Raw genomic sequence first — 11173 nt, 5'->3', positions numbered from 1 at the left:
TAGTGCATAAGATTATAATTATTCATACATTCCCCTCTTTGCCTCCAAGGACAAAGTTCTCTGTCTCCACAGACTCCTAAGTGCACCACTCACTCTTTTTCCCTCATCAATTCTATGATTCACCTCATCTTTCATAGACCCATCCGCTGACACGTCCACTCCCAAATATCTGAATACGTTCACCTCCTCCATACTCTCTCCCTCCAATCTGATATTCAATCTTTCATCACCTAATCTTTTTGTTATCCTCATAACCTTACTCTTTCCTGTATTCACCTTTAATTTTCTTCTTTTGCACACCCTACCAAATTCATCCACCAATCTCTGCAGCTTCTCTTCAGAATCTCCCAAGAGCACAGTGTCATCAGCAAAGAGCAGCTGTGACAACTCCCACCCTGTGTGTGATTCTTTATCTTTTAACTCCACGCCTCTTGCCAAGACCCTCGCATTTACTTCTCTTACAACCCCATCTATAAATATATTAAACAACCACGGTGACATTCTCTGCACCTAAAAGAGTTTGGGATTCAAACCAGATTTGCATGCCAAAATTACATTTACAAATGCAAGAGGCTTGGCAGACAGTGCAAAACACTAATAGTGTAAACCATGGACCCCATTATATACCGTTTCATCTTTTTGGTTACTGCCCTTCAGATAGTTTTAGTATGGACTCGCCTCTATCAAACTAAAGTTGTAATGTGAACTTATTTTTTAATATTACAGCAATCGTCCTTGTGAAGACGAATGCAACACTTATAACATTTAATTAAATATTTTGCCCATGGGGGCTTCTTAAAATCCAATATGTCCCCTTGAGGAGCATTCCTTAAATAATAATATAATCAAAAGTGCTAAAATGCTCCTTAATGCTGATTAGAAGCTCTTGATCCAGGTAATTTGGTCTGACCTTCTCTTGGAATGATATTTATTGTCATCCATTCCCACAAGTGTTTGTGCTTTTCCATCACTAATAATAGTTTGATCAAATACGGCATCTGATATTTTAGAAACAGTTAGCATACAGGGAAACTTCTGTACCTTCCGATTATTATTATTCAGAGCAGACAATTACTAGTGGAACTTCGAAATGTATTTTTTGTGGATGGAGATAAAGTAACTCAATATTTATATAAACAATGTAGCACCCCCACGTAAGTGCTGGTATAATCTTACTTAAATGGAGATACTATACTATAGTAATTAATTTTTAAATTTCTTCAGTAAACTCTTAGAGAAAATATTTGGAATTTACTAAATCAAACCATTACTTCCCCTCCAATTTGTTTACTCACAATAAACTTCACAAATATACACAAATGTTGAGTCTGGAATGTCTAGTTGAGAAGCAAAAATTTCTTACACAGCACAGATAGTACATAGTAAGTTGCGCTTGCACACACTCACTACCTATATTTTGGAAATGGAGACTAAAGCCCCCATGCCCAGTCTCTATTATACATTTATGAAATAAAAAAATAAACATCCAGTCCCAATGCAAGTCAACTCACTTCCTTAGCTAACAAATCAAGAGAGAATAGTTTTTATACTCGATAACTTATTTTAACAACAATCTCGTATGACTGTACAAAAAAATTACTCTCTCTACTATATAAATACTAAGTAAAATCTATACAAGGCCCCACATGATTCACAAAAGGGCAAGCACAAAATCTGACTGCCCAGCGATTTTCTGGGCAGTGGAATGACCAAGGATGATGCACCAAGAGGACATCTTCCCTTCTACTCTTACAACTTACCAACATAATGTGCACTGAATATTCAAAATTTATTTGTTCACGAGTGTGAATCTCGTCAGCGATATAGTGAATTTGAGCTGAACAACATATCAGGTACAGTGCATCAATACATTAATGAATTGTAAAATTAGTAAGATAAGTGCATCTATGTAACCTGTCATCATATTTAATCTTCTAAATTCCTAAAAGCCTGCTGAATGTTTTCATATAATTCATCAAAATCTCTCTGTACTTTGGCCTCTCCATCCTTAAGTGTGTCTTTGAACTTCATGGAAGATAGCTCATACAATATCTGGCCCATTGAGTCACGAATAATTTGCCAAGTTACCTGTGAATAGAAAATATACAGATTAAATCTTAAATATTATAACTATTATATTTAAAGGGTAGTGAACAACCATTAGGAGTCAGTCTCCAAGGAATGAGAGGTAATCAGGATTGATCTGAGGAATGAAAGGGGTAGCTCTGATTAACGACGAAATTTAAGCCATTAAAATTTGAAAATTCAGATGATGCAACTAAAATACATATTACATGGTACTGAAACATTTTAGGTACATTTGTTTTGTTGTCAGTATGTATGCGGTGTCACAAATTAGCTTTTGTGATTCTAAAATGCTAGTACATTCATCCTACCCAGTGAAACAAACCATGGGTTCAGATCCCACCCATTCAAAGGTATATCCATGTGTATTTCCAATCAGGTTATTACGATTCTGCGAGTCATTCTACTCAGTGGTATCACCAGAAGCTGAGGACTATTAAAAAAAAAAAAAAATCTCTGCACTGATAGTTGCAATGTTTTATGAATTTTTAAACCATGGTTTAGGAAAAGGTAGCCCACTTAACTACCAAATAAACCGATAGTGAAATATGAAGGTTCTCGCTTATTTAGCCAGATATTTTGTAAAGTTTGGATTGAATAATTTAGAAGGAGCATTTCCTAGCTCAGTACAATCACCATTTTACTATTTTATATACATACACACAAATAAATTAAGGTCACCTTGGAACTGCAGAAAAAAAAAAAACTTTGAAAATAGACTCAGTCCCCACCTCTTAATTTAGGGGTTTAAATAGTTCCCCTCAGTAAGGGATCCCAATATTCTCTTGCCAAATGCAATGAACAATTTATTTACTCACAGTAAACAATATCAGATTTGTAAGCTACCCAACAAGACTTACCTTATTGTCACTTTGAGCTGTACGATTGACAATTTGCCGTGACATATCATAAAATGCAACTATGTTCCTCATCATTCCCACAGTCTTGTAGAATGGACAGAAGCAATCATATGGAGTGTAAGAGTTTTGTTGGAGGAAGTCATCTTTGATAATTCGGGCCACCTCAAGTGTGATCTTGTCAGCATCAGAGAGAGAAGCCTTACCAACCAACTGCACAATCTCAGCCAGATCATCTTCCTCCTGAAGGATTTCCTTTATTCTGGTCCTAAAAAAAAAAGAAAAAAAATGAACAGCACATTTTGGTTATAATTTAAAATTTGTCAAGAAAATTTTCCATGGAGAAATGAAAAAGAATCCTTCCTCTGAGTCATGCATGTCATAAGAGGAAATTAAAATGAGATGAATAAGATACGAGGCCAGTAACCCATTTTCTTGTATAAGTTACAAAATGCAAAAAGAAGAAAAATTTTTTCTTCTGTTTTTTTGGGTCACCCTGCCTTTGTGGAAGATGGCTGGTGTGTTAAAAAAGAATATTAACAAACCTGTATGAAACAAATTCAGGATGGTGTGCATCATAATATTCTTCTAGAGCACGCATATATTTGGAGTACGACTGAAGCCAGTTGACTGAGGGGAAATGTTTACGCTGAGCCAACTTCTTGTCAAGACCCCAAAACACTTGAACAATACCCAGGGTGGCTGAAGTAACAGGATCAGAGAAATCGCCACCAGGAGGCGAGACAGCACCCACAATGGTAACTGAGCCTTCACGTTCAGGGTTGCCAAGACACTTGACTCGACCAGCACGTTCATAGAAAGAAGCTAGACGGGCACCCAAGTATGCAGGATAACCAGAATCGGCAGGCATCTCGGCCAGCCGACCCGAGATTTCACGAAGAGCCTCAGCCCAACGGGAAGTCGAGTCAGCCATCATGGAAACGTGAAGGCCCATGTCACGGAAGTATTCAGAGAGAGTAATTCCAGTGTAGATGGAAGCTTCTCGTGCAGCTACTGGCATGTTTGATGTGTTGGCAACGAGAGATGTGCGCTTCATGATGGAGTCCTTCTTGCCATGAAGCTCCAGCTCCAATTCAGGGAAATCTCGCAGTACCTGTTGAATATTTATTAAATTAACTATCCTGCCTCTTAACCTACAAATGGATACAAGTTACTGTACTTTACTGTGATAACCATGTATTATATGAAATATTTTGTTTAAAAAGTGCTCAGTCAATTAGTAAAACCTAACTGTAAACAATTCTCAAGGGTTATTTTCACAAGCACACCAAATTAAAACCAAGTATAACCAGTGTACTGTATGTCAATGTTTGTCTCTCATTAAGAAAAAATTAATCTACATTTACTCATCAGAAGCAAGTTCACAGTTCTCTTGCTTAGACAAGACAAAGACACATGTATGGAACCTACCTCAGCCATCTCATTTCCTCGTTCTCCACATCCTACATAAATAATAACATCAGAGTTTGAATATTTGGACAAAGCCTGAGAGATGCAAGTCTTGCCACAACCAAAAGCACCAGGAATAGCTGTTGTTCCTCCCAGGACACAGGGAAACAGAGCATCCAAAACCCTCTGGCCTGTTAGCAAGGGATGATTGGCATGTAGTTTCTCACTCACTGGGCGTGGTTGACGCACTGGCCACACCTGTAAATGGATATTTTTATTTCTGGGAAAGTGCAACTCCTATATGGGTCACAGCACCTGGAGAACAAGAGGTAATCAGGTCTGATCCAGGAAAAGGGATGATCGTGTCCTTCACCATCAAGGCACCTTCCAAAGAGTGTAAGTATAAGTTTTTAATTTTCAAAACTAATTTCTGTGGGGGAAAAGTCACATTTCACAATTTTATTTTGGTAATAATTATTAATCACCCTCTGACCAAAAACCCAAACAGAAAAAAAAATTGGATACAAAATATTTTTTTCCTTGCACACTGCAAACCCAAGTGCTGTAAACTCTAGATTTATCAAACTTCAGAAACACTAGACAAAATTTGCTGGATCAACCGATTCAGAAACAATGGATTAAATCCACTGGTTACAGAATCAAACATTGTCACAATCGTGTTAAAACGATCCTCACCATCACAATCGCAATTACTAAGTACCTATTCCCCTATACTAGTCCCTTAAATAAATGGCATTAAAAATGTTTAATATTATCTAAAAGCAATGATGATATTTCTAAGACATTCCAGTACAGAACTACTATACCCAACAGTGTAGCATAAGTTTCTGTACGGAAAATATTTCCATTTGGCTGCACATATTTCACAATACTTAATTCAATATGTTGGGAGCAGTAAGGAGTTGACTAGCTTGTAGTCCAGCAATAATTCACATCTACAAATTAACCTTTTATTTTACTTTATAGTTTTTACAATAAACAGTATTAAGAAACTGGAGAAAGTTTAAGAGGTTTGCAATGATAATCCTCCCAGAATTAAAAGGGTATTTGAAAACCTATGCTACACCCTGTATTGGTATATAGTACATTCAAGTATGTAATGGAGTTTATTTTTTCAATTAACAATTACTGACAAGTTTTGTTACACTTATAATTTTCAGAGAATCTTTAACTTTCATAGACATACCTGCATCATGCCGTACTTGTGCTTCTCTCCATCAAATTCTACCTCCAAAACTGTCTCATCCACAGTGTAGCTGCCAGGAGCAGCAAGGTACGTAACAGTTCCTCGAGCTTTTGGAGGTAGTACTATTCGATGATCAATGATAGAATTTTCGTGCACCAGTCCATAAATATCACCTCCAGTGATGTGACTTCCAACCTGTGCAAGAATGTCAACAATAGTGTAAATGGAACCCTAAGTTTCAAAATAGCAAAACGAGAATTTGTCATAGGAATAACATCTAATAGAAATATTTAATCACATTTTTGATCATGAGCTACACCAGTATATTAGGTTTCTGGGTCACCCGACCCTGGTGGGAGATGGCCAGTGTAAAAAAAAAAAAAGTACGTACTTAAAAGAAATTAGGGTATGGGAAAACCGCACAAATACAATTCAATGAAAATATACAATTAGTTTTCAATTTTGAGGGTTGTGGCCCATGACTAAACAAGATGGGTACCATTTGTAAACCAGTGGATAAACTAATCTGTTCATGGGCTGCTCATCAATAGCATTGGACAAGTGAAGCCTCCAATTTGTAAGGAAACTATGAATGGCAGATAGCATAGTTCCTTTGCATAAGGTAAAAAGCAATAAAGAGTAATAATTAAAGGGAAATAAGCCTGTTGAGTATACGAAGCAAAGTGTGTGGTAAGAGTTATTAACCCGTAAACGGTCCAAGCAGATCTACATTCACGTGTGTAGTGCTACAAAAGTAGATCTAAGTTTTTTTTACATATTTTCAAATACTATAACAAAAAAAAAGTAGATCAAAGTTTTTTTACACATTTTCAAATGTAGAAAAACAAAAAGATCTACTTTTTTACATACTTTCAAATGTTGAAAAAACGTATATATACGTTTGGACCGTTTACGGGTTAATGTAAGGGCAAGAGTATGGTATTGTTATTAATGTCTGGCCCATGGCCAGGCTCTGAGTGTTGAAAAACTTGTGGAACTCATCAAAGGTATAGAGACAAATTTAATATCTCATTTTGGTTCCTGAGTTCATTACAGTTCATTCTTATCAGGCCCATAAATTCAGGAGATACATATTACATCAATAAACTTTTCAACACAAGACTGTAAAGTGGAATTGAATTCTTCCTCCGTAAGCCATGCGTGTCGTAAGAGGCGACTAAAATGCCGGGAGCAAGGGGCTAGTAACTTTCGTTTTTTTCTTTTGGGCCACCCCACCTCAGTGGGATACGGCTGGTACGTTGAAAGAAAGTACAGTGGTCCCTCAATAATTGTCCATAATCCATTCCTGGAAGTGGGACTATTATCGAAATGGACGATTTTCGAATCAATTTTCCCCATAAGAAATAATGTAAATCCAATTAATTCGTTCCAGACACCCAGAAGTATCAACAAAAAAATTTTTTTTTACCTAAAAGATAGATTTACATGCACAAAAGAATGAACATTCAACATGACAGTTACATGTGCAACTCTTGGGTATCTTTATTGAGGAAACGTTTCGCCACACAGTGGCTTCATCAGTCCATACAAAGGAGAATCTTGAAGAACAGGAGGAGAATGATGTAATTAGTCCCTCAACCTTAAGTCGAAGTGTTCAGTACATCAATCTTGATGTACTGACCACATAGACTCAAGGTTGAGGGACTGATTACCTCATTCTCCTCCTGTTCTTCAAGTTTCTCCTATGTATGGACTGATGAAGCCACTGTGTGGCGAAACGTTTCCTCAATAAAGATACCCAAGAGTTGCACATGTGTCTAATTTATCAACATGTCGGTTCTCTGAACCATTCATCTACATGACAGTTACCTTTATTGAAGGCTGTTGTTGATGAATGGAAGACAGGGAGGAGAGAGGGAAGAGAGGTTATTTGGAAGGGGAATCCCCCTCCATAAGGACTCTAGGGCACTAATAAAATGTATAAATGAACATTGGTAATAGGGGTACTTGATGAGTGGAACGGTCTGTCTAGTAGGGTGATCGAAGCTAAAACATTGGGTAGTTTCAAATTTAGGTTGGATAAATACACGAGTGAGAGGGGTTGGATTTGAGTCGGACTTGCACCTGAGCTTATTGCTTGGGTAGCATTTGTTCTGTTAGTGGGTTGGATTTGTGAAGGACCGGCCTAATATGGGCCAACAGGCTTACTGCAGTGTTCCTCCTTTCCAATGTTGTAAAAGCTATGGCTTGGGTAGTTTCAAATTTAGGTTGGATAAATACACGAGTGAGAGGGGTTGGATTTGAGTCGGACTTGCACCTGAGCTTATTGCTTGGGTAGCATATGTTCTGTTAGTGGGTTGGATTTGTGAAGGACCGGCCTAGTATGGGCCAGCAGGCCTGTTCCAGTGTTCCTACTTTCTTAATTTCTTATTTAACATCACACTTACCAGTAGGGTGATCGAGGCTAGGACCTTGGGTAGCCTTAAGGAGAGATTGGACAAATATACGAGTTGGAGGAGCTGAGTTTGATTTGTGTCGTTGGGTACGGGAGTAAATTCTTGGGTAGCTTTGGGTGGAGGCCATTTTGATAAGGACCTGCCTTGTATGAGCCAGTAGACCTGCAGTGTTCTTCCATTGTTATGTTCTTATTGGCTATTTGTTTGTGTGAGGGAGGGATGGCAAGTTTATTGTTGGAGAATATGACACTAATATCAACTCTATGGCTTATTTATCTATCACAATTCAACTAATATCACATAATAAACAATATTAATAACATAGAAACATGGAATATACTCTAGAATGAATAAAATAAGTCATTACGTATGTCACGAGAGGTGTTGTGTTGTGTTGTTGGGTATATAAGGGCCACTGAGCGTAAGCTGTCCATAATGGTGGTGAAGCAGCAGCTGAGTCGGCGGTGGTTTTTGTAGCCCTATATAACTCCAACAACATTGGAGGAGTTGGTAGAATCACTGAATCACTAAAGAAGGAACCCACTACCACCATCACTACGACCTTCTACCACTATTACAACTGTTACCACCATCACTGCTACCTTCTACCACCATCACTACTACCTTCTACCACCATCACTACCACCAAAGAAAGCTTCTAGCACCAGCCCTTTGCTTATTTCTTGGGTAGCATTGAGGACTGGGTTGGGAAAATGTTTCGTTAGTGGGATGAATTGTAAAGGACCTGCCGAGCATGGGCCAACAGGCCTGCTGCAGTGATCCTCCTTTCTTATGTTCATCAACCACTATCACAACTGCTTCCACTCTACCACCACCATCTTTGTATTTTTCTACAAACTTTTTCATAAATTATGTGTTTCTCACATTCTTTACCAAAGGGCTGGCACTAGAAGCTTTATTTGGAGCCATGGTAGCTTATTTAGCACTTGCAAGCACTAAAATCAATGGAATATTATGAAATATTTCGTAGGAGCATGCGAGGGGACCATCACTCACTGGTAAACAATGGCACACTGGCTGGGAAGGAAAGGCCGAGGCGGCTCAGAGCGTGAGTACGCGTCCGGGACGAAGGACTATTAGTGAGTTACCGGACCATTTGCGAGCCAATATTTTGATGAAAAAACAGGACTATTTCCGAAATGGACGACTTTCAGGCCGGACGATTATTGAGGGACCACTGTAGAAGAAGAATATTAAATTTACACAGGATCATACTAACTTTAACACTGCACTCTGGTATGAACTCCCATGTCTTGGTGCGGGAGAGGGCAGGTGTAGAAACACCCTTTGGGATGTAGATGGACTGTGTGAGGTCACAAATTTCTTGCAAGGGACGCTGGATACCATCATAAATGTTCCCCATAATACCAGGTCCTAACTCCACAGACAAAGGCTTTCCAGTTTTCAGCACTGGATCGCCTACAGTTACACCGGAGGTCTCCTCATAGACCTGTGAAAGCAAATTGGATACAACTGTGTATTGCCAATAGTAATGAAGAAAAATAAAACCTATATAGAGCAAGTTTAGATAGTAAAAATTTTCCTCTGTATAGAGCTTTATTAATTCAATGACATTGGCTGATGAAGCTCTAGCGAGAGCAAAACTTTGCCACTGAAAACTTGCTCTGAACCTGTTATTTCTGCAATCCTAAAAAAGCAACTTATTTTTTTAAACAAACGTGAGTCAATACCATAGAGTACTTATGGTCATTCAGTGGAATACTGTAAAAACACTGACCCCCATCTCAAGAAAACTGAATTATGATTCTTTATGAGCAACTGGGGCACATTATTATGACACACCTGTATAGTGGCCATGTCTCCCTCCAGCCTGATGATCTCCCCGACCAGTTCTTGGTGACCAACTCTCACCAACTCGTACATAGCAGATCCACTCATCTGCTTAGCAGTCACCACTGAAAAAGGAGATTACTATCACTGTGCTCATTTTGACATAAAATTGAGGATTTCAGTCCTCCATGAAGAAATTTACAGCACTTTCTTAAATTAGTTTTAACACACTAACCATCTCTTGACTGTCAAGACTGTTAGAAAACCAAGGACAATAAAATACCCTTAAATAAACACTGACTAACACAAGGATTTTTTTTTTTTACACTAAGGAATTACAACAGTATACAGTATGCTGTATTTACAAGGTTTTTAAATAAAATGACAGTATAATATTTAAAAATTATCTAGAGCACATTAGGTAAATTAAGTAATATACATGTATAGTACTGTACACAAGTTATAGCAGATACTTTTTTACAAATTACTAAGTAGTGCAATAAAAAATACAAAGACTTCAAATTCCATACTTTGTACATCTGGGGCAGAGCCTCTACTAGATGAAGAAACATCTGGTTATATGCATCATAGGTTTAGAGACCTTTTTTTTTTTTTTTTTGGACAGTTTGACAATACATCACTGAGCATTTTCAGTGTATACATTATACTGAAACCAACGGCAACTCAGAAATAAACTACTCTGTAATTAAAAAATGCTTATTTCCTTTTTATACTGATTTAACATATAGTACATCCAGTATCATTCAAATAAAAATGGAGACTAAGAACTTACCTGGACCAGAGACTCCCCACACATGCCCAAGGTCACTCTCTCCATGGGCATCCTGCACTCTGGGCAGTTTTGATGCCCTAGCCATTGCGCCCGCCTGGAAAAAAACATACCATATTAATGTATAGATTTAGAATTAATGGGTGGAAGTAAATTAACATTTTTTTCTCTGGTAGGGAAATTAAAAGATTTTAAAAATATAGCTAATAAGCTCACTGACACAATTCCCCAGTCCCCTGACCTGCTCATTTAAGTCCCACTGTAACAATATTGTACATCAGTCTTGACATGGTATAAATTCATGTCAAACCCCAAGAGCAAAGACATACCTATCTAACACACCACCATCCATTGCTAACCTACTAACTAGGTACTCTACACACATCAATTTAACATTCCACAGGGGCAATCATCCATGAAGAAAGCACTTAAAGTGTATTTACATTAAACAAAGAACTAAAAAGCCATGGTCATGTAACCTGGGGCACTTCAATGACAAAACACCCACAATGTTAAGAGAGAAGTCACAGTAGCAAGATTAGGTCACATGATTTCTCCAGTGATTTACTTCCTTCAAAGAATGTGTGTCAATGCC

The 11173-nt window shown here is 37.9% G+C and overlaps 1 protein-coding gene across 1 annotated transcript; it reads right to left on the bottom strand.

Annotated features, from left to right (window-relative positions):
- Positions 1-1271: 1271 nt before the first annotated feature.
- On the bottom strand, positions 1272-10675 carry LOC128704998 (V-type proton ATPase catalytic subunit A; the record flags this gene model as incomplete). The annotated part of the gene is given in 8 exon segments (XM_053800216.2): positions 1272-2088; positions 2946-3210; positions 3488-4056; positions 4374-4610; positions 5560-5754; positions 9217-9447; positions 9801-9913; positions 10582-10675. Coding segments are annotated over 8 exon segments (1866 nt in total), but the record flags the coding sequence as incomplete, so codon positions are not given.
- Between the last annotated feature and the right edge of the window lie 498 nt (positions 10676-11173).

This window comes from Cherax quadricarinatus, chromosome 97 (assembly GCF_038502225.1).
Source record: "Cherax quadricarinatus isolate ZL_2023a chromosome 97, ASM3850222v1, whole genome shotgun sequence".
In the NCBI taxonomy this organism is placed as follows: Eukaryota; Metazoa; Arthropoda; class Malacostraca; order Decapoda; family Parastacidae; genus Cherax; species Cherax quadricarinatus.
The sequence above is the reverse complement of the archived record's forward strand: the minus strand, read 5'-3'. Positions and strand labels throughout refer to the sequence as shown.